The sequence below is a fragment of the Phocoena phocoena genome, chromosome 13 (assembly GCF_963924675.1).
Source record: "Phocoena phocoena chromosome 13, mPhoPho1.1, whole genome shotgun sequence".
In the NCBI taxonomy this organism is placed as follows: domain Eukaryota; kingdom Metazoa; phylum Chordata; class Mammalia; order Artiodactyla; family Phocoenidae; genus Phocoena; species Phocoena phocoena.
The window spans coordinates 904090-928135 of record NC_089231.1 but is presented as its reverse complement, the minus strand read 5'-3'; the positions used below and the strand labels follow the sequence as shown (position 1 = coordinate 928135).

General features: G+C 54.1%; 1 protein-coding gene across 1 annotated transcript in view; it reads left to right on the top strand.

The window, feature by feature from the left end:
• The first annotated feature begins 841 nt into the window (after positions 1-841).
• KCNG2 (potassium voltage-gated channel modifier subfamily G member 2) overlaps positions 842-24046 on the top strand; it is a 32013-nt gene continuing 8808 nt past the window's right edge. The window contains exons 1-2 of the mRNA XM_065890349.1: positions 842-870; positions 921-1524. Of these exons, the coding sequence (XP_065746421.1) occupies positions 842-870; positions 921-1524 (633 nt within the window). The remainder of the gene's footprint in view (positions 871-920; positions 1525-24046) is intronic.

Sequence of the window (24046 nt, the reverse complement as noted above, 5' to 3'; positions counted from 1 at the left end):
AACCCAGCTGTGCAGTGGAATTATCTGGAAGCTTTTAAAAAGCAAAACAAACCTGTTTTTATTAGGGACGTTTGTAAATGTATGTAAAAGCAGAGAGAAAGTATAATGGCCCCAGTGTTCTCATCACCGGGCTCCAGCAGCAGATGAAGTGTTTTCTGCACACCACCTTGAGAAAGATGTGCTTAATGAAGACCCAGACCTCATTTCACGCGAATACCTCACTGTGGGCCTCTACGGGGCCGAAACGCCCTGTTTTTCACGAGCGCAGTACTAGTCTCATGCCTTTAAGAAGGCTTTAAAATCGTAGGTAGTGCTGGGATTTTCTTAGTTACTCTTATATGTCTTTTTATAGTTGGTTCCCTCTAATCCGAATGCAAACAACGTCCACAGGCTGCTGTGGCAGCTTGGCTGACGCTTCTTAAGGATCAATACATCCGTAGCAGTCCGTCCCCCGGCCCCCACTTGTTAACCAGCCGGAAACCCCCCAGGTCTGGCCTTGCCATCATCTCCAGAGGCAGCATCTCCAGGGCGGCCCGCCCTCCTCCCTCGTGCTGCCCCGCGCTGGCCGTGTCCCTAGTCTCCAGGCAAGAAATTAAGGCGGGTCCCTTGTAAGCGGGGCCTGCTGGAAAGCTGAGGGGCGGGCTCCTGGGACCACCTACAGGCGTCAGGGATGCAGGAGAGGAGAACCGAGCGACTGGGCCGATGGAGCCCTTGGTTTGGTTCGCTCCCCAAGCCCCAAGGTCATGCGAGGGCGGGGGTGTCCCAGAGCTCCCGGCCGGTCTACGGCCTAACGCGCGCTCCCTTCCTTCGCAGGCCCAGCCTCCGGACCCTGGTGTGGCGCATGGGGCCATGGCCCTGCTCCCCGGGCCCGCGGAGCCCCCGGGCCCCGAGCCCCCGGTTGGCGGCGGCGGCAGCGGCAGCGGCGGCGTTGGCGGGGCCCGCGCCCGGCACGTCATCATCAACGTGGGCGGCTGCAGGGTGCGCCTGGCCTGGGCCGCGCTGGCCCGCTGTCCCCTGGCGCGCCTCGAGCGCCTCCGCGCCTGCCGCGGCCACGACGAGCTGCTGCGCGTGTGCGACGACTACGACGTGAGCCGCGACGAGTTCTTCTTCGACCGCAGCCCGTGCGCCTTCCGCGCCATCGTGGCGCTGCTGCGCGCCGGGAAGCTGCGGCTGCTGCGCGGCGCGTGCGCACTGGCCTTCCGCGACGAGCTGGCCTACTGGGGCATCGACGAGGCGCGCCTGGAGCGCTGCTGCCTGCGCCGCCTGCGCCGCCGCGAGGAGGAGGCCGCCGAGGCGCGCGCGGGGCCGGCGGAGCGCGGGGGCCCCGGTAGCCCGGCCTGCGCCCCTGGGGCCGGCGGCGGGCGGCTGGCGCGCGGCCGGCGGCGCCTGCGCGACGTGCTGGACGACCCGCGCTCGGGCCCGGCCGGCAAGCTCTTCGCCTGCGTGTCCGTGGCCTTCGTGGCCGTCACGGCGGTCGGCCTCTGCCTCAGCACCATGCCCGACATCCGCGCCGAGGAGGAGAGGGTGAGCGCGGGGCCGGGGCGACTGGGCCGGGCAGGGCTGGGGGCGGCTGGGACGGAACTGGGGAGGGGCGGCGGCAGCTGGGCCGTGGGGCGCCCTCTGGGTGGTGGTCTTAGGCCCCGCGACCCCGTTGGTCGCTGAAACTGCAGGCCCTGGGCCCCCCTGCACCCGCCCAGGGCAGGTTCGCTGGGAGTGAGCCCCCGGCGCGGCTGCCCCCTCAGGCCGCCCGCTGCGCTGCCAGCAGAGGCTCCGAATTCCAGCCGATTGCAAGAGCTCGGCGAGGCTGCCGGGCCAGCGGGCCTTCTCGCTGAACCGCTCTGACGGCCAGGCCTTGAGGCTTGGACAGCTTGGAGTTAAAACACGCAGTCTAGAGAGTGCTGTGTCCTAAACTCAAGTCCCGTCGTCCTGGACCACAGGGACAGGACCTCTGAATTCTTCCAGGCGCCCAGCTCTGGCACACCCAGGGCCGGCTTTGTGGAGGTGCTGGGGCTTGTTCCTGCCCCCTCTGTTGTCCCGTGAGGCAGTGGGCAGAAGTGTCATCCTGGGGTCAGGATGTCACCCAGAGCTCAGCAGCGTTTGTGCGATGCACAGCCTACGGAATGTCTCGGAAACACTCGGGGAAGGCCTGAGTGGGTGTCGTGCGGGTCGGGCTTAGACGAGAGGAGATGCTGCGGTATTTGAAGGATGTGGCTTCGTGTTGCCCTCAAAGCATTGCCTGTGTTTTCTCACGGGGTGGCAGGGGCGTCCTGCCTTAACCTCCCCAGCTCCAGCTTCCAGGGGTGGCAGAGGCTCGGACTTGAACCCCACGGCCCCAGGCAGAGCAGGGCAGAGCTCATGTCAGCCTCTCCGTCAGAGCCCCTCCGCAGTCCGGGGTAGAGCCCGAGCCCGCCCGCTGCCGTCAGCTCATTATTCAGAGACACGGAGCTCTGTTCTCCTGGAACATTAGCTGTGAGCGGTCTTGACCACGAGCCTGGGGATCCTGATTGCAGATTAGATTTAAATGTAAATTTTAGGAAATTGGTTTGGCTTCTCCTTCATCGTTTGGGTGTCTGACTCCTGAGCTGTCATTTCCAGTTGTCTTAATCAGGCCCCAGCTGGGGATTCTGCTTGTAAAGACACTCAACATGTTTGGACTTCCTCAGTAGCAGTAACTCCATACAATCCAAGGGGGGAAATCACTTCCACAGGGATCAGGGAACAGAAGTTCCCTATGTCAACCAATGACAGCGTCACCGGAGGTCGAGCTGACCCTGAGAATCCTCTAGGCGTCATCTGGTCCCCACGTCACCCACCATTCACATCCGTCACCCACCTCTTCCCCATTTCCAGAAACACTGCTTCACACCACCCAGGTGCTGTCTCACCAAATCAGTCGTCAGATTAGGAAGTAAGGACCCCAGTGTCGGTGAGCACATGGTGAGTGTGGCCATGTGCTCGTGAGGGGTGCTTACGAAGCCCCGGCCCACTGCACACAGTAGGTGCTGTCACTGCCACAGGAAGGAAGACGTTTTATGTTTCATCAACTGTGTGTGTGTGGTAAAAAAAAACCCATAAAATCCACCATCTTAGCCATTTTTACGTCCAGTTCAGTGGCGTTAAGTACGTCCACAGAGCTGGGCAATCATCACCACCCTCTGTCCCTAGAAATCTTTATCTTCCCAAACTGAAACTTTGTCCCCATTAAACACTAACTCCCCAGCCCCTGGAACCCAGCCTGTACCTTCTGCCTCTGTGAATTCAGCTACTTCAGGGGCTCATTTAAGTGGACTCACACAGGCAGCATCTTTCTGTGACTGTCTTGTTTCACTGAGCACAGTGTCCTCTGGGTTCATCCGTGATGCAGCAGGTGTCAGACCCCTTCCTGTTTAGGAAGGGGTCTGACACATACTCCCGCGTATGTATCGCCTCACTTTGTTCATCCGTCATCCGCCCGTGGACACGTGGGTCGCTTCCTCCTTTTGCTGTCGGGAATAACGCTGCCGTGGACACGGCACAAACATCTGGTGAGTCCCTGCCCTCGGTTCTTTGGGGTTTATCCCAGGAGTGCACTAGCTGGATTCTGTGGTGATTCTGTGTTTACGTTTGCGGGGAGCCTCCCTGCTGTCCCCTGCAGCTGCACCCTTGACGGTCCGACCACGGAAGTTTCCAGGCACGAGGCATCAGGGATGGAGGGCATGGAATCCTTCATTATTTTCTTGTTTGTTGGGGTTTTTCCAGTAGAAATTTTTATTTTATTTTATTTACTTATTTATTGGCTGTGTTGGGTCTTCGTTGCCGCACATGGGCTTTCCGTAGTTGCCACGAGCAGGGGCTACTCTTCATTGCGGTGCACAGGCTTCTCATTGCAGTGGCTTCTCTTGTAGCGCAGCACGGGCTCTAGAGCGCAGGCTCAGTAGTTGTGGCGCACGGGCTTAGTTGCTCCGCGGCATGTGGGATCTTCCCGGACCAGGGATTGAACCTGTGTCTCCTGCACTGGCAGGCGGATTCTTAACTAGTGCGCCACCGGGGAAGCCCTCCAGTAGAATTTAGCTTGAAAGTCACAAGGCTGAAGTATTATCTCTGTGTGATCTCTGATTTAATTAAGTGGCTAAAGAACTTCTTTGTGAGATTTCACGTCTTCTCTTGAAGGCTCCAGAAAGCATCCTCTGAGAGGCACAGCACCGACAGCTCCGTGGGCCTGAGGTCCTCATCCTCCATCAGTGACAAGCAGGGACGCTTCCCCAATGCACCCACGTTCTAGTTAGCACTCCATTTAAATGCACCCAATTCCCTCCTGAAAAACGATCTTGGGGGAGCAGGGAGTGTCGTGAAGAATCAGGGGTGAGCTGGTACGGCTCCCTTGTCATCAGTCTGTCTGGTGACATCTCTTGTCATCTCTGGCAGCACTGGCATTGGTGGTTATTTTTGTGTGTAGGTGCAGAAAAGCATCAAGGGAGAAAAAAGATTATTATCCTCCATTATTCAGGGACTCAGAGGAAAGTTGATTCCTGCTGCCAATCCATGAAATACCCCTTGAGTGGCCAGGCCCCCGCCTGGGCTGGAAGGAGGCCCCCACTGCATAGAAATCCCAGCCCCCGGCTCCAGTGTGGCCGGGACGCGGCCTTTGGGCACAGGGACCAGCTCCCTTTGCCTTCTTGTCTTGGCCCCAGGACAGACTCCGCAGCCAGACGTCCAGGTCCCCTCTGGCTGGTGACGTGGCCTGAGCCCGAGGGTGGCGGGCAGAGCTGTGCAAAGTCCCTGTGCCCCCGAGGCCGCGCAGGCACCGTGTGCTTGGGGGTGGGCGTCCCTGCGGTCCGCCCTCCCCTAGAATCCAGGCTCTTGCTGTGTCCCCTGTGTCTCCTCGGTGCCCTGGTAGTCCCTGTGCCCGGTGGTGGCTCCGTCCAGAATTTGCTCTCACGCATTGTAACTGAGTGAGACCTAGGTCTCCGCTTTTCACGGTTTATAGGAAGAAGGATGGTAAAAGCATACCCGCGGGACGAATCTTGAGGACGTTTTGCCGAATGAAACAAGCCAACTGACAGTTCAGTAGGACAAATCCTGTCTGATTCCACTCATATGAGGCACTTAGAGCCATCAGATCCGTGGAGTCGGAGTGTGGACGGGCCGGGTGGGGGCCGCAGTGATCCGCAGGGCACAGCCCGTCCCAAGTCAAAGCAGCTGGGGCTCCGGTGCGTCCGACCGACTCAGGAGGCCCTGAGGACCCTCGGCCAGGCGGGTCCCAGGACCCCCCCCCGCTACGCTTAGCGAGAGCAGGGCAGCCCCGGGCTGGGCAGACCCGGCATGGCTGCAGCAGGAAAGGCCACAGGGCCCACAGCCACACCGGGACTCCTTGCTGCCTCTTGTGCCCCCGTCGAGGTTTGGGGGGCGCCCCGGGCAGAGCCGCCCCTCCGACTCCATGGCCGTTCGGTGTCCAGGTCAGTGCGCGGGTGGGGGCCAGGTCCCCAGGAACGTCTGTGGGGCAGCCCAGGGCTGGGCTCGGCCTCGGGGTGGGACCCGCAGGACCCTCACGGCCCGTCCTCTGGCTCCTGCCGTTCTGAAGGTGACACGGTGAGCAGTTAGGCCTGCTCCTTGTTCGCGGTGGGGCCTTGATGGCTCCGGCTCCGCCGTGGACTGCGTGTGTCCCCTGCTGCCGTGAAATAAACCACCACGAACTGCCTCATGAAACGGCACGACTCGCCCTTGAGGTCCCGGTGGGACCCGGGCCTCACGTCCAGGGCTGGTTCCTGTGGAGGCTCCGGGGGACCTGTCCCCTTCCCTCATCCCTCGGCCCCTCCTCTGTCCTCCCAGCACGTCACCTGGTTCTCCTCTCCCACCACCGTCCCCTCCTCGTGATGGGCTGGAAGGACGCTGTGACGACGCTGGCCCCGTAAGCAGGTTGCTCCCGGCTCCAGCCTCGCCGTCATCCCACCCTCCATAGTCCCTTCTGCCATCAGAGGCGACGCAGCCATGGGCCTGAGGACCAGGACGTGGACGTCTTCCAGGCATTATGTGGCCGACCACCGTCATGAAAACACCCGAGGGCGAGACTCCTGCTGCATGTCCCCAGGTCCCTGCCCCGGTCGGGGCCACGCCGGCGCTGCCAGGGAACTGTCTCCCTCCTGCACTGAGGTCTCAGCCAGGAGCCCCTTCCAGCGCTCAGCTCTGCCCTCGTGGACGCCTGTCCTCACCCTTCCGTGTCGTGTTCATAACCTCAGGCCCGGCAGACGTAAGGATCCCGCCCCTGTCTGAGGGCTTCCGAGGGTTCGAAACCCCAGGTGACATTGGAGTTGTCCATGCAAAATCTCCAGGCCCGGACGCTGGTTTTGCTTTGGAGATGAAGACAGGTGTTTGCAGGGCGAGAAGCTGGCCAGCGAGAGAAGAGGAGACCGCCACCCGGAAGCCCCGTGGAACGCACGCCAACCCTGAGTTATCTTAGCACAGCGTTCACTGTGTGTTGGCAACAGCTCTTAGGAGCGTTGCTGTGGCGTCTCGGGTGTTTACCGGGTCAGGAGCACGAAGAAGGAGCGGGGGCCCCCCCACTGCTGCACCAGTGTTCCCCCCAGACTTCTGGAGCCATGGCTGCTCTTGCCTCCGCCTGCAGGACCCAGGGGCAGGGGTTGGGGGCGTGCATGCGGGGACCCGCTCTGTCCTGCCCCAGGAGGTCCCCGCGGAGTGGGCTCAGTCCCCAGTGTCTGGTCCACGGCGGGACCATCCATGCGGGAAGGAAAGGCTCCCTGGCATCCAGCGGGTCTCGTGGCCAGGCCTCAGGGCTGTCTGCTCGGCAGCCCCACCTTGTCTGCAGAGATGAAGATGAGTAATACCAAACCCCTAAACACCGTGGCCACAGAAAGTTACCGTGACTCCTCTGACCCCAAGAGTGCATTCTGAGCTAACGCATTGCCTGGTTCCTGGGAGAAACGATCACAGCGGTCACCACCCCAAGATGCCCCCCGTCTCCCCTTGGCACGCGAGCAGAAGTTTTAATGCCAGGCTCAGAAGGAGAGAGAGGGGTCTGTGCCCCCCGACCCGGTGAGGTGAGGCGGGGGGCCAGTGCTGGAGGGACGCCCCCCAGCTCCTGCGGACGGCGAGGCAGCCCCAGCTCCAGGGCTGACCCCAGACCCCACCTACAAGTCGCTGTGGGAGCCCCAAGCCAGACGGGAGGCGAGGTCCCCGACCCACTGCCTCGGGGCTCCAGTGGGCCTCTGGCCTCACTCCTAGGTTACTGGGGGCTCTGTGAAGGAGATAGAGTGTTTCTCCAGCCCTCCCCACCCCACCCCCCATCGGGCACCAGACCATCCCCGAGCCCACGATTGCTGCAGGGTAATCCATCCTCCTAAGGCTGTCGGGCGTGGTTAGGTGACCACGGGGACAGGTCGTGCCATCGGGGCCCTCCCCGTGCTGGAAGTCACGCCATGGCGCCTGCCCAGCCATCAGATGCTGAGGACAGGCCTTTGGAGCTGCTGGGAGGATGGGACAGGAGCCTCTGTTTCAGCAAACAGCTCGCAGATTCCTTCATGCGGTGGCGGCCGTCGTTGCCTGGAGACAGTGCAGAGCTTGGCTGCGTCGGGACGGGCTGCGAACCGGCCTGGGGGGAACAGCCCGTCCTCGCGCAGGCTGCGCTCAGAGCCAGCACTTCCTTTCCACGGAGGCTGGTGTTTGGCTTGCGAGTCGATTTTTTCCTTTAAGCTCATATGATTAAATCAAGACCCACATAATTAGTTATGGATTTCATGACTGGGACTTCAAGTATTGAATTCACTAAGACATTTGGCAACAGCATCGGAAGCTGGTGACAGAGCTTCTGCTGCGTGTGGGCACAGACACACACGTCGAGTTTGCCAGCCTGGAGCTGGGGTGAGAGCTTTGCTGCTTCCGAGCTGTGTCAGTCAGGGTTCCCGGGAGAAACAAACGGAACCAGCGCAGCGGGCTGTCTCTCCTTGGTTCTCGCCTGTGGGACCCCTGGCCCACCGTGGTGTGTGGAAGCACGGCACCGTCTGGTCACAGGCTCACAGCTGGAGGGATTTTGCCTCCGATGATTCGGCCTGGAGTCCCCCACCACCCGCCCCCGGCCAGCCTCGGATGATGTCAGGCCTTAGACTCTGGAGTTGATGCTGAAGTGATTTAGACTTTGGGGGCTGTTGGATGGAGTGCAGGGGAGAAGGACATGAACTGGCGGTGGTGGGGTGCAGAGTGCTACCGGCTGAATGTCATGTCCCCCAGATTCACATGCTGAATCCTAACGCCCAGCGTGCCGGGGCCGGGAGGCCTCTGGGGGCGACGAGGTCATGAGGGTGGAGCCCTCGCGATGGGATTAGTGTCCCCGTAACAGAGACCGCAGAGCTCCCCTGCCCCTTCGCCACGTGAGGACACAGTGAGAAGGTGCGTCCACGTACCAGGAGCAGGTCCTCAGCAGACACCGATTCTGCCTGGACCCCACGCGTCTGGCCCCAGAGCTGCGAAGGACGAACATGTGTTGTTTCAGCCCTGGCAGCAGCACTAACGGACTGCGCCAGCGGCAGAGGAGCCCCTGAGCCTGGGCTTCTTCCCAGCTCCTGGCAGAGCGCCTCCCGTCCACGACGCGTAAGAATGCTGCACTCGGGCCGCTGCCACAGGGCCGGACCATGGGGCTCTCCCACCAGCATCCGCTGGGCACTGGGGCTGCACGTGACCTCCACCTCGTCCCAGGAGGCTCCGGTCCCCACCCAGCAGGGGAAGGTGGCTTCCCTGTGGAAACGCGGCCCGTGACCCTCTGTGTCCCATCGTCACACGCATGCGAACGGACTGGTGGTGCTGTCCTGACCTGGTGGCCACAGGGCCCAGTGGAGCTGAAAGGAAAAAGGAAGGATGGAAACCGGCCAGCGGCCTCTGCTGGCACAGCTGCCCTGGGGCTGCAGGGAGGGCCCTTGTGACCCCAGGGCCCCCAGGGACTGAGCTGGGAACAGAGGCTCCCAGGACCACTGAAAACGGATAACAGGTTTGGCTGGTTTATTTTCTTGTTTGCAAAGATCTGATCCAGGAACCACCAAAATGTGGTGGCAGATATTCTGCTGTGGGCAGAACCTCATCTGAGAGCCAGACGTTCCTGGGTCAGGTGCTAACCCTGATCGTCGTTCTCTTCTGTAAAATGAGGATGATGGCTCCAAGGCTGCTGAGAAAGGCGAGGCTTCGGCCCCTCCCCCTGACGTGTCCCTTCTCCCCCCACCATGTCCCCACCACGCCACCCAGAATTGTAGTCCAAGGCCCCTAGCAGTCATTGACCGCCACGTTGGAGGGACCACTGCCTGTTTTCAAGGGAGACCCTCTTACGAGGCTCTTAGAGGCACTGGAAACCAAGCCAGATGTGCCAAGGGATAAACATGGAGCTCAGGACACTTCCCTCTACTTTCCATGTAAATTTGGCAGGAAAAACAGGGGATTTTTGTTTTGAATTTGTGCTTTAGTCTGAGGGGAAAAAAAGACTTGTGCTCAAATGCCTAGAATAGAAGCTACGAGACTCTTTTTGTTTTTTAAAGACAATTTTTTTAGAGCAGTTTAAAGTTCACAGCAAAATTGAGAGGAAGGTACAGAGATTTCCCATATGCCCCCTGCACCCCCCACCCCCAGATGCACAGCGTCTCCCAGCATCAGCGTCCCCAGAGCGTGGACGTTTGTTACAAATGATGAACCTACGCTGACACGTCATAATCACTTAAAGCCCAGGGCTTACATGAGCGTCATTCTGGGTAGTGTACGTTCTGTGGGTTTGGACAAATGTAAAATGACATGAATCCACCATAATAGCATCACACAGAATCGTTCCACTGCCCTAAAAATCCTCTGTGCACCCCGCCCCCCGCCGTATGCATCCCTCCCTCCCCTTCCCCAGGCCCTGGCACCGCTGATCTTTTTACTTTCTCCATAGTTTTGCCTTTTCCAGAAGGTCCTATAGTTGAAATCCTCTTCAGATTGGCTTTTTTGACTTAGTAATATGCATTTAAGGTTTCTGCATCTTTTTTTCATGGCTTGGTAGCTCATTTCTTTTTGGCCTTGAATAATGTTCCATTGTCTGAATGCACCATAGTTTATTCATCACTGAAGGACATCCTTTGGTTGCTTCCATTTGGCAGTCATGAATAAAGCTGCTGTACGCATCTCTGTGCAGGTTTTTGTGTGAACATGAGTTTTCGTTTCCTCTGGATAAATACCAAGGAGTGCGATTGCCGGATCGTCTGGTAAAACTATGTTTAGTTTTTTAAGGAAGCCCCAAAATGTCTTCCGAAGTGGCTGCACCATTTTTGCGTTCCCGCCAGCAGTGATGAGCGTTCCTGTAGCTCCACATCCTCGCCAGCCTTTCATGCTGTCAGTGCTCTGGGTTTTGGCCATGCTAATAGGTGTGGAGTGGTGTCTCATTGTTGTTTTACCTTGCATTTCCCTGATGACATATGATGTGGAGCATGTTTTCACGTGCTTATTTGCCATTTGTATGTTTTCTTTTTTTTTGAATTTTATTTATTTTTTACACAGCAGGTTCTTATTATTTATCTATTTTATACACATCAGTGTATACATGTCAATCCCAATCTCCCAATTCGTCCCACCCCCCACCCCCGCCCCCACCACTTTCCCCACTTGGTGTCCATACGTTTGTTCTTTACATCTGTGTCTCTATTTCTGCCCTGCAAACTGGTTCATCTGTACCATTTTTCTAGGTTCCATATATATGTGTTAATATACGATATTTGATTTTCTCTTTCTGACCTACTTCACTCTGTATGACAGTCTCTAGATCCATCCACATCTGTACAAATGACCCAGTTTCATTCCTTTTTATGGCTGAGTGATATTCCATTGTATATATGTACCCCAACTTCTTTATCCATTCGTCTGTCGATGGGCATTTAGGTTGCTTCCATGACCTGGCTGTTGTAAATAGTGCTGCAATGAACATTGGGGTGCATGTGTCTTTTTGAATTATGGTTTTCTCTGGGTATATGCCCAGTAGTGGGATTGCTGGGTCATATGGTAATTCTATATTTAGTTTTTTAAGGAGCCTCCATACTGTTCTCCGTAGTGACTGTATCAATTTACATTCCCACCAACAGTGCGAGAGGGTTCCCTTTTCTCCACACCCTCTCCACCATTTGTTGTTTGTAGATTTTCTGATGATGCCCATTCTAACTGGTGTGAGGCAATACCTCATGGTAGTTTTGATTTGCATTTCTCTAATAATTAGTGATGTAGAGCAGCTTTTCATGTGCTTCTTGGCCATCTGTATGTCTTCTTTGGAGAAATGTCTATTTAGGTCTTCTGCGCATTTTCTGATTGGGTTGTTTGTTTTTTTAAGATTGAGCTGCATGAGCTGTTTATATATTTTGGAGATTAATCCGTTGTCCGTTGATTCGTTTGCAAATATTTTCTCCCATTCTGAGAGTTGTCTTTTCGTCTTGTTTGTAGTTTCCTTTCCTTTTCAAAAGCTTTGAAGTTTCATTAGGTCCCATTTGTTTATTTTTGTTTTTATTTCCATTACTCTAGGAGGTGGATCAAAAAAGATCTTGCTGTGATTTATGTCAAAGAGTGTTCTTCCTATGTTTTCTTCTAAGAGTTTTATAGTGTCCAGTGTTACATTTAGGTCTCTAATCCATTTTGAGTTTATTTTTATGTATGGTGTTAGGGAGTGTTCTAATTTCATTCTCTTACATGTAGCTGTCCAGTTTTCCCAGCACCACTTATTGAAGAGACTGTCTTTTCTCCATTGTATATCCTTGCCTCCTTTGTCATAGATTAGTTGACCATAGGCGTGTGGGTTTATCTCTGGGCTTTCGATCCTGTTCCATTGATCTATATTTCTGTTTTTGTGCCAGTACCATGTTGTCTTGCTTACTGTAGCTTTGTAGTGTAGTCTGAAGTCAGGGAGTCTGATTCCTCCAGCTCCGTTTTTTTCCCTCAAAATTGCGTTGGCTGTTTGGGGTCTTTTGTGTCTCCATACAAATTTTAAGATTTTTTGTTCTAGTTCTGTAAAGAATGCCACTGGTAATGTGATAGGGATTTCACTGAATCTGTAGATTGCTTTGGGTAGTACAGTCATTTTCACAATATTCATTCTTCCAGTCCAAGAACATGGTATATCTCTCCATCTATTTGTGTCATCTTTGATTTCTGTCATCAGTGTCTTATTGTTTTCTGCATACAGGTCTTTTACCTCCTTAGGTAGGTTTACTCCTAGGTATTTTATTCTTTTTGTTGCAATGGTGAATGGGATTGTTTCCTTAATTTTTCTTTCTGATTGTTCGTTGTTAGTATATAGGAATGCAAGAGATTTCTGTGCATTAACTTTGTATCCTGCAACTTTACCAGATTCATTGATTAGCTCTAGTAGTTTTCTGGTGGCATCTTTAGGATTCTCTATGTATAGTATCATGTCATCCGCAACGGTGACAGCTTTACTTCTTCTTTTCCAATTTGTATTCCTTTTATTTCTTTTTCTTCTCTGATTGCTGTGTCTAGGACTTCCAAAACTATATTGAATAATGGTGGTAAGAGTGGACATCCTTGTCTTGTTCCTGATCTTAGAGGGAATGCTTTCAGTTTTTCACCATTGAGAATGATGTTTGCTGTGGGTTTGTTGTATATGGCCTTTATTATGTTGAGGTAGGTTCCCTCTATGCCCACTTTCTGGAGAGTTTTTATCATAAATGGGTGTTGAATTTTGTCAAAAGCTTTCTATGCATCTATTGAGATGATCATATGGTTTTTCTTCTTCAATTTGTTAATATGGTGTATCACATTGATTGATTTGCATATATTGAAGAGTCCTTGCATCCCTGGGATAAATCCCACTTGATCATAGTGTATGATACTTTTAATGTGTTGGATTCTGTTTGCTAGTTGTTTTTTTTTTTGCAGTATGCGGGCCTCTCACTGTTGTGGCCTCTCCCGTTGCGGAGCACAGGCTCCGGACACGCAGGCTCAGCAGCCATGGCTCACGGGCCCAGCCACTCCGCGGCATGTGGGATCTTCCCGGACCGGGGCATGAACCTGTGTCCCCTGCATCGGCAGGCGGACTCTCAACCACTGCGCCACCAGGGAAGCCCTGTTTGGTAGTACTTTGTTGAGGATTTTTGCATCTGTATTTATCAGTGATATTGGTGTGTAATTTTCTTTTTTTGTAGTATCTTTGTCTGGTTTTGGTATCAGGGTGATGGTGGCCTCATAGAATGAGTTTGGGAGTGTTCCTTCCTCTGCAGTGTTTTGGAAGAGTTTGAGAAGGATGGGTGTTAGCTCTTCTCTAAATGTTTGATAGAATTCACCTGTGAAGCCATCTGGTCCTGGACTTATGTTTGTTGGAAGATTTTTAATCACAGTTTCAATTTCATTACTTGTGATTGGTCTGTTCATATTTTCTATTTCTTACTGGTTCAGTCTTGGAAGATTATACCTTTCTAAGAATTTGTCCATTTCTTCCAGGTTGTCCATTTTATTGACACAGAGTTGCTTGCAGTAGTCTCTTATGATGCTTTGTATTTCAGCGGTGTCTGTTGTAACTTCTCCTTTTTCATTTCTAATTTTATTGACTTGAGTCCTCTCCCTCTTTTTCTTGATGGGTCTGGTTAAAGGTTTATCAATTTTGTTTATCTTCTCAAAGAACCAGCTTTTAGTTTTATTCATCTTTGCTATTGTTTTCTTTGTTTCTGTTTCATTTATTTCTGCTCTGATCTTTATGATTCCTTTCCTTCTGCTAACTTTGGGTTTTGTTTGTTCTTCTTTCTCTAGTTCCCTTAGGTGTAAGGTTAGATTGTTTATTTGAAGTCTTTCTTGTTTCTTGAGGTAGGCTTGTATTGCTATAAACTTCCCTCTTAGAACTGCTTTTGCTGCATCCCATAGGTTTTGGATCATTGTGTTTCATTGTCATTTGTCTCTAGGTATTTTTTGATTTCCTCTTTGATTTCTTCAGTGATCTCTTGGTTATTTAGTAACGTGTTGTTTCGCCTCCATGTGTTTGTGTTTTTTACATTTTTCCCCCTGTAATTGATTTCTAATCTCATAGCGTTGTGGTCAGAAAAGATGCTTGATATGATTTCAATTTTCTTAAATTTACTGAGGCTTGATTTGTGACCCAAGATGTGATCTATCCTGGAGAATGTTCTGTGTGCACTTGAGAAGAAAGTGTAATCTGCTGTTTTGGGATGGAACGTCGTATAAATATCAATTAAATCTATCTGGTCTGTTGTGTCATTTCAAGCTTGTGTTTCCTTATTAATTTTCTGTCTGGATGGTCTGTCCATTGGTGTAAGTGGGGTGTTAAAGTCCCCCACTATTACTGTGTTACTGTCGATTTCCTCTTTTACAGCTGTTAGCAGTTGCCGTATGTATTGAGGTGCTCCTGTGTCGGGTGCACATATATCTATACTTGTTATATCTTCTTGGATTGATCCCTTGATCGTTATGAAGTGTCCTTCCCTGTCTCTTGTAACATTCTTTATTTTAAGGTCTATTTTATCGGATATGAGTATTGCTACTCCAGCTTTCTTTTGATTTCCATTTGCATGGAATATCTTTTTCCATCCCCTCACTTTCAGTCTCTGTGTGTCCCTAGGTCTGAAGTGGGTCTCTTGCAGACAGCATATAGATGGGTCTTGTTTTTGTATCCATTCAGCGAGCCTGTGTCTTTTGGTTGGAGCATTTAATCCATTCACGTTTAAGGTAATAATTGATATGTATGTTCCTATTACCATTTTCTTAATTGTTATGGGTTTGTTTTTGTAGGTCCTTTTCTTCTCTTGTGTTTCCCACTTAGAGAAGTTCCTTTAGCATTTGTTGTAGAGCTGGTTTGGTGGTGCTGAATTCTCTTAGCTTTTGCTTGTCTGTAAAGCTTTTGATTTCTCCATTGAATCTGAATGAGATCCTTGCCAGGTAGAGTAATCTTGGTCGTAGTTTCTTCCCTTTCATCACTTTAAATATATCACGCCAGTTCCTTCTGGCTTGTAGAGTTTCTGCTGAGAAATCAGCTGTTAACCTTATGGGAGTTCCCTTGTATGATATTTATCGTTTTTCCCTTGTTGTTTTCAATAATTTTTCTTTGTCTTTAAGTTTTGTCAATTTGATTACTATGTGTCTTGGCGTGTTTCTCCTTAGGTTTATCCTGCCTGGGACTCTGCACTTCCTGGACTTGGGTGGCTATTTCCTTTCCCATGTTAGGGAAGTATTCGACTATAATCTCTTCAAATATTTTCTTGGGTCCTTTCTTTCTCTCTTCTCCTTCTGGGACCCCTGTAATGCGAATGTTGTTGCGTTTAATCTTGTCCCAGGGGTCTGTTAGGCTGTCTTCATTTGTTTTCATTCTTTTTTCTCTATTCTGTTCTGTGGCAGTGGATTCTACCATTCTGTCTTCCAGGTCACTTATCCGCTCTTTTGCCTCAGTTGTTCTGCTATTGATTCCTTCTAGTGTAGTTTTCATTTCAGTTACTGTGCTGTTCTTCTCTGTTTGTTTGTTCTTTAATTCTTCTAGGTCTTTGTTAAACATTTCTTGCATTTTCTCGATCTTCACCTCCATTCTTTTTCCGAGGTCCTGGATCACCTTCACTATCGTTACTCTGAATTCTTTTTCTGGAAGGTTGCCTATCTCCACTTCATTCAGTTGTTTTTCTGGGGCTTTATCTTGTTCCTTCGTCTGGTACGTAGCCTTCTGCCTTTTCATCTTGTCTATCTTTCTGTGAATGTGGTTTTCGTTCCACAGGCTGCAGGACTGTAGTTCTTGCTTCTGCTGTCTGCCCTCTGGTGGATGAGGCTGTCTAAGAGGCTTGTATAAGTTTCCTGATGGGAGGGACTGGTGGTGGGTAGAGCTGACTGTTGCTCTGGTGGGCAGAGCTCAGTGAAACTTTAATCCACTTGTCTGCTGATGGGTGGGGCTGGGTTCCCGCCCTGTTGGTTGTTTGGCCTGAGGCAACCCAACACTGGAGCCTACCCAGCTCTTTGGTGGGGCTAGTGGCAGACTCTGGGAGGGCTCACGCCAAGGAGTACTTCCCAGAACTTCTGCCGCCAGTGTCCTTGTCCCCAAGGTGAGCCACAGCCACCCCCCACCTCTGCAGGAGACCCTCCAACACTGGCAGGTAGGTCTGGTTCATTCTCCCCTGGGGTCACGGTTCCTTCCCCTGGGTCCCGATGCACACACTACTTTGTGTGTGCCCTCCAAGAGTGGAGTCTCTTTCCCCCAGTCCTGCTAAGTCCTGCAGTCAATTCCCACTAGGCTTCAAAGTCTGATTCTCTAGGAATTCCTCCTGCCGTTGCCGGACCCCCAGGTTGGGAAGCCTGACGTGGGGCTCAGAACCTTCACTCCAGTGGGTGGACTCCTGTGGTCTAAGCGTTCTCCAGTCTATGAGACACCCACCCAGCAGTTACGGGATTTGATTTTATTGTGATTGCGCCCCTCCTGCCGTCTCACTGTGGCCTCTCCTTTGTCTTGGACGTGGGGTGTCTCTTCTGGTGAGTTCCAGTGTCTTCCTGTCGATCACTGTTCAGCAGGTAGTTGTGATCTCCGTGTTCTCGCAAGAGGGACTGAGCACACGTCCTTCTACTCTGCCATCTTGAACCAATGCCCTGTATGTTTTCTCTGCTCCCATATTTACTGTGAGAACCTCATCGAGCTCCTGGTGGTTAATCTCACAGTATTGAGGGCCTCCCTGACAGGGTCCCCTGGAGCTTCTGACTCTCAGACTTGTTCACACTGAGCCTCCAGCAATTGAAAAATCACAGTCGGGTTTTCCTGCCTGGCACCGGTTCCCATGGCAGCTTCGAGTCTCTGCCCCAGGAAGCTGGACTCCCTGCGTTCACCCGTCTGTCTCTCCAGTCCTTGGGGGGCAGTGATTTGCCCTGTGACCTCACCTCTCTTACGGCCCAAGAAGAGGTGTTGACTCTTCAGTCTGTTCAGCTTTTCAGTTGTTGTTTGGAGGGAGCAGCGACTGCCAAGCTCTTGACGTGCAGAACTGGAAGCCGGTCCCAAGGTTCTCTGTGTCATAATCTAGCCAAGGCCTTTGGTTCACCTTCTCTGTCACCGGAAGAGGCAAAACTGGGTGTTGGTTAAGTTCTCAGACTTAAATGCAGACCAGGGCTCCCGCCCCAGCTCTGGTAACCCACTGCTGAAGACCTGACAACACTTCCATGTCCTTTCAGAGCCAAAGTTTCCTCGTCTGTGAAATGCAGACACGTCAGAGCTGCTGAGGTTAAACTGAATAATGCTTGGAAACTGCTGTGGACGGTGCTTTGCACACAGAATTCAGTGACAGCTTTTTACCCTTTTGCAAACAAGATGCTAAAGCACGTGCGGGATACGGGGTGGGCGGCGGCGACGAGGCCGCGTCCAGGCACTGACTCTCCTTCTCCAGACACTGGTTTCTGTAAACGACACAGCGGGAGTTGTCGGTCCGCAGTGGGAGCAGAGGGAAAGCCAGGCCGAAGGGGCAGCTGGGGAATCAGACGACCGGCCCCTGCATGGCTGTCAGCAGGTGCCCCATCGCACTCAGGATGTGACCCGGGCCCAGGGCGGGGGCCTCCGTCTCCCCAGCTGGTGTGGAGACCACGGGGCAGGGCGACTGGGAAGCCGCTGTGCCAGGAAACAGCCCTCTGGTCGCTTCCCCACCCTCCCTCCTGGTGCCACCGGGGGTCCCCATGCCATCTCCGCACCCCAAGTCTGCACTGACCCCCTCCGACCTCCAGGGGAGCGACTGGCCACTGCCCTCGGCTTCAAGTGAGGAGGCCTGAGTCCTGGTCTCCCGACACAGCCACCTCGATCGGGCCCTCGGACAGTCTCTCGCTCCAGGACAGAGTGGGGAGAGAAGCGGACAGAGAAGAAAGCGGTGGAGCCCAGCGGGCCTCCCTGAGCCCGTCCCCCACCCAGCCCGTCCCCACTGAGGCCCCTCCCTGGGCCCAGGCAGGGGGGGTGGGCGTCACCTTGTGTTGCAGTCAGTGCCAGGGGACCCCGTGCCCCGCTCCTCCACGGCAGCTGGTGTCGGGGCAGCTGTGAGAACATTGAACGTGCCTGGAAATGAGTGGGGATCAAGGGTGTCTCCCAGTGTACGTGAGGCCTTTTTAAAAGCTGTTTAAGGCAGCAGAATTCATCCAGCACCAGCCAGTTAGCGGGAACAGACCTGAGCACATAACACGAAGGAATTTTTTAATGAGAAGACGTTAACTGTTGTAATTCAGCAAACTGGCTGTTCTCAGAACCCCAAATTCTAATTTATCAACGCCCATAAGATCTTCGGTGAGTGAGGGTCAGGGTTACTCCAGTGGGTCGGCTTTGTTTGTGAAATCCCCACAGTGGCAGCTCCTAGGGAAGCGGGCTGTGCCCCAAGGAGCAAGGTCTCAGTGGAGACTGGGGGGATTGGGAGAGCTGCTGTTTTCTGATGTGACCTGGCAATGAGCATCTTGAGAAATAAACTCTGACGTCCTGTGAGAACGGCCACGTGGGCTCAGCTGGGTGCAGAGCTGGGAGAAAACAGCCACCACACCGCAGATCCTGCCCCGGACGCGGTCAGCCAGGCCCCTCGCCCGCCCAGCACGCCTGCCCAGACGGCCTGTCCCTCTGCTCCCACCGGCCTGACGCGTACCCACGCTTCAGAGTGTTCTCCTGGTTGTAAACGTGCTGCTCCTTCTTTACGGAAGCGTGGCAGGTACAGAGCCGTGTACAGAACAAAGTGAAAATCAAATGAGAGGTGGCTGCTGAAGCCTGAATGCATTTCACTGCCTCTGTTCCCGAAGCCTCTTCATGAAACTGTAAACGTGGTGCAGTAGTGCATTGTAGCCACTTGGCTCCCGTAACAGTAACGTCAAAGCGGTCCTGTCATTTGGTCATTTTAAGCGCTCCCTCCCTGCAGCTCTCGTTTCCAGCCCTTCCTATCACATCTGCTAACGGATCTCCCACCGCTCGACCACTCTGCTCATTAGGTCCTCAGCTGTACCCGTCGGGGGCGGGGCTGTGAGCCCACGCCCCGAACGCTGCCCCAAGGGGCCCTTGCGATGCCTTCGTGGGCTCCAGCCCCTGGACCCTGGGCCCGGCCAGTTCTGGGCGACCTGATAACAGTTTGCCTGGCTTTTTACGTTTGCATTCGCTCACTACAGGCTGTCCTCTCTTCACATCTCCACCTGCATCTGCGCTTCCGACGATTTCCTTCTTCATCCACCTGCCTTGGGTTGTTTGGGTGTGTGCGTTGTGGACATTCCCCCGGTGTGATGACACACATCTACTGCCCCCCTCCTGAGCGAGAGGGGCTGCCAGCCTCCGGCCGGGGTCCCCCGCCGTGCACGCCCCCGCTCAGCCTTCCCTGCCCGCCTGACCCTCCGTCCTCTGCCCCAAGGATGTCCGTGCAGTGTTGGCACGGTCCTGGGTCCTGCAGAAAACCTTGGCTGGTCCTGCGGGTCCACAGCGCTGCCGCTGCTGCGGTGGCCATGATGGGCAGGGCCCCTGCCCCTGGCCCTGTGCATTTGTGCCTTTAGCTGCCAGATGGACGTGCTGAGGTCGGCAGGGAGGGGCTGCTTTCCCAGGAAAAATCACCTCCTGCTGAAGCCAGTCAGAAAGCGCACGGAAGCCAGGGCACGAGGGCCCTTCTGGCCGGCAACAGGAGCCGCCTCCTGCCCGGGTCACAGGAGCCGGAAAGCGTCGTGGGGCGAGCGCACTGTGCGTAGCATCTCGGAGGGGCCGCGACTGAACCCAGCAGCCAGGAGGGTGCGATCAAGTCGCTGCTGCCAAGGGCTCTAAGGGGGATTCGCACAACTGTGCGTCAGGGGTGCCGCACGGACAGGTGGGACCAAGCCCGGCACGGGACAGAGAGGAGGAAGCACGCCTGTTTCCCTGGAAAGAGCACGCCCACCCCTGCAGGAGGGCTTCCCTAGGAACAAGGACTAAGCTTGGTGAGCAAATGAAGGGCAGCACCTGCCCACTTCGTGCCGTTGCCTGTGACTCAGATGGAATTCCGGTTCCTGGCTGGGGACTGTTTTCCCCTGAGACGGACACCCTCTTCACTAATTCATGGGCGGCGGCGCTGTCTGTGACCATGTCGTTTGTTGTGTCTGTGGCTCACGTGGGTCGCTCCCGCGAGGATGGCGGGGCCCTGGGGGCAGGGTGCCCAGCGCTCACACTCAACGACCTGGTGGAAGGGATGAGTGAACACCCTGTAGCTCAGACATGCTCGCAGCTGTGAGCACTGAGCGACCTCACTCCTCGGGGCACCGAGTGTCAAGATGCTGGTGGCTGCGGTTCTGTCTGGTTCTTGAACCCCTCCAGCATTTGGGCCGGCACGTCGTTCCCAGGAGGGACCAGAAGATGCGGGTGGGTCCAACGGGAAGACAGGCTCATTCCAGCCAGGCAGAGGGTGGAGTACTTCGTAACCAAGGTATCTTCATTTCTTTCCGTGGGACCCCACAAAACTGGTTCGTGGGCTGTTGCCAGGAAAGTGAACTGACAGCGCTGCTTCAGGGCAGACAATTCGAAATGAGTACATTCATTATTTCTATGTAAATGACTGTTTGATCTTTTTAACCATTGGTTCTCTTAAGTGGATTTAATATTCCTTCCCCTAATTATCCATTTGTACTACAAGAGCCTGTTACCGTAGGTAACCGGAAAAAATAAACCTCAGTTCAGCTCAAACTATTATAAATTTGGAGTTGGTGAAATGAGTTCATAAGTGTTTTCCTTAAGGTACTTACGGGCGGCACGAGGGAGATCCGCGCGCGAAGCTGTTAACGAGCGACCAGCTCAATGAGTGAGGACGAGCCCTTTACCCTTCCAAGTGTCCCGTCTGTGACGGGGTGGCTTCGTGACCCTGCTGGTGCCCCAGCTGCGGGCCACAGCTTGGCTTCGCTGTTTTGCCAGACACAAGGTCCGCGGTGGATGGATGGAGGGACGAGAATCTGTCCAGAGCACACACAGGCAGCAAAGGGACGTGAGCATTTTAAGGGTCTAATCGCACCCTAGATAAACACAGGGGGAGCCTGCAAGCCTCGGGGTCTTCGGTGGAACGCTCCCTGGGGTTGGATCCCTCAGGCTGGCGACAGCCGTTCAGGCCGAGCTCAGCGCTGCCCTCGCAGTTACGAGTCCCGCCCGCCGCGGCCCAGCCCCTGTTCCTCTCCTCGCCCTCACACCTGGGTTTATCTACGGAGAGTGGTTGCACGCAGTCTAATAGGGGCAGCAGGCGCCTTAGCAGGACGAATGCCGCTGAATCTTTGATGCTCTGAAATGAGAACGAAGCAGGGGCTGGAGATGCAGCCAGACCAGGCCTCTGCTGCCCCCCTGCCGGCCCACCGAGCCACTGGCCACCCCTCAGCCTCTGTTACTGAAGAAACCCGGCCGGCTGTTTATTTTCACTAGGAAATCAAAGCAGGGTCGGTGTTGAGTGAGGGCCGGGCCGTGGAGGCCGCACCTTCCGAGAACAGTTCCAAAACCACTTGGTGTCCAGAAGCCCCTGGTGTGGAGCCAGCCTGACCTGTCCCCTGTGCTCCCACTGTCCCGACGGTGCTGCTTCCGGCCGCCTGCCCCCCCCACAGAGCCCTGAGCCCGGGAGCGGGTTTGGGGTGCAGCCGCGTAGGGTGTGGGAGAGCCTGCCGTGACCGACCTCAGCCATCCCGCACCCCGCCGCGGGCACCTGGGCGAGCGCTCTCGACGGGTGGAGTCCCACCGGCCGGCATCGGGACCCCGACGCAGCCGCCGCTCCAGCTTTTCACCTGCAAAGCCTGGCGGCCGATGGGCCCATGGTGAGGGCAGCTTCCACATGGTGCCTCGGCCTTCGGAGGAGGAGAGGCCTGTTGGGAAAGGAAGCCCACGGCAAAGACGGGCAAAGGTGGAGCTTGAAGGAAACAGGAGACCCCAAGGGGCCTCACTGGTCCCTGTGGAGGCCCGAGGGGAAGGGCCACGTCCACAGAGCCAAGAGGGGTGAGAGCGGCCCTGAGATGTAATCGCAGCGCCTGGTTGGAAGGGTTGGCGCTCGTCTAGGGGGTGCTGAGAGACGACGTGGAGAGGTCGGGGGAGGGAAGGAGTCAGGGGTCGAGCCAGGAGGGCAGCCGTCACTGGGAGGAGATCACGATGAGCAGACAGAGAGGAGGACATGGGGACCCCCCGAGTCTCTGGGACGCGAGGGCCCGGGTCCTAGGTTGACCAGCCCCGAGAAGATAGCCGAGGACTTCCGCGAGACAGGGAATCGTGATGGGTGAACTGTCAGTCCCCACGGCGCCGGACCTCAGGCGAGGGAGCTTGGGGCAGACCTCGGGGTGGAGTGGGCCTGGGGGTGGCCCTCAGATGGACCTCGAGGAGGAACTCTGGGTGGCCTCGGGGTGGCAGGCTCGGAAGGCCCAGCTGGCCATGTTCGGGTTCCGACCTCTGCCAGCTACACGGTCCCTTCGGTTGGAAATGCATTGACTGAGGTTTAAGCACTTCTCCCTGTCAGTGCTAACTTCACCAGCAACACTGAAAGCTTGGACGTGATGGGGCAGCCCCGTCAAACTTCCGAGTGGAAATGGACTTTCTGCCCATCGCCTACATCAGGCCAGAGCAGTCAAGCATGGAGGTGGAGTCAGGACTCTCCAGACATGCAAAGGCTCAAAGACGTACCCGCCGCGTACCTCCTCTCAGGGGGGTACCAGAGGATGCGCTTTGGCAGGAAAATGGAGTAAACTTAGGAGGAGACACCGCGCATCAAGGTGGACGGAGAGCCCCAGAGAGGAGCTGAGAGCCGCTGCGGACCACAGGGCACAGCAGGAGGGCAGAGGCCCCTGCAAGGGGAGGCAGGCCTTGGAAAGGAAACAGGACCGTCCGGTGTGTTTTCAATCTGGAGAAAATACACCATGATTTACAGCAAGCTAAGCAACTTTAGAACGGGGCCATAAAACTTGAGGGAAAAAAGAAAACATTTTATGAGGGAAAAAGATGTAATGCAGTGTAGCCCACAACCTGGCTCGGCAGTGAAGCGCCTCCACCTTATCTTAGTAGCTCCAGATTTTACCTCAAAGCGTGACAGCCCTGTTTCTAGAGGAAAGGGATCATGGATGTGGTGGGGATGGTGTCTGAGAACCGAATCCTCAGCTACACAAAGTCATAGAAATGTGTACAGTTACTCCATCAATAAGCCAGCTAAGTATGTTACTTAAAAGTATGGAAGTAACTGTAGCAGAAGGAACAGTTGAGAACTCCTGCCCCTGGGAGATGGGTCGTGGTAGGAATACTGTTTCTTCCTTTATAAGTCTATCTTTTTTGGTTCGTCAAACAAAAATAATTAAAAACATGTTCAGTCACCAGAACTCATTCAAGAAGGAGTAGATAACCTTATGCTGATTACAGAAATTTAATTCATAGTTTAAAACCTTCCAAAAAGAAAACTCCAGTCCCAGATGGTTTCACTGGTGAATTCTACCAAAAGTTTAAGGAAGAAATGATACCAGTCCTGCACGATCTCTTGCAGAAAGTAGACACTTCCAGGATTATCCTGGCACCAAACCAGACAAAGACGCCAAGGAAAGAAAAAAACCGCAGACCAGTGTCTCACATGAACATAGATGCAGAACTCCAACAAAATGTTACTAAACCAAGTACGGCAATGTATAAAAAGGGGACCCGCACACCATGACTAAGCGGAAATTTCAGGAAAGCAAGCCTGATTCACCTTCTGAGAATCAATCAGTGTAATTTACAGTATTAACACAGCAAAGAGGAAGAGCCATCTGGGGCTTCCCTGGTGGCGCAGTGGTTGAGCGTCCGCCTGCCGATGCAGGGGACACGGGTTCGTTCCCCGGTCCGGGAAGATCCCACATGCCGCGGAGCGGCTGGGCCCGTGAGCCATGGCCGCTGAGCCTGCGCGTCCGGAGCCTGTGCTCCGCAACGGGAGAGGCCACGACAGTGAGAGGCCCGCGTACCGCAAAAAAAATAAAAATAAGAAGAGCCATCTGGTCATCTCAATAGATGTCGAGAAAGCGTTTGACAAAATTCAATACCCATTCACGATTAAAACAAAAACATTCAATTCTAGAAATAGAGGGAATTTCTTTAACCTGGTGGAGAACACCTATTTTAAAAAACCTACAGCTG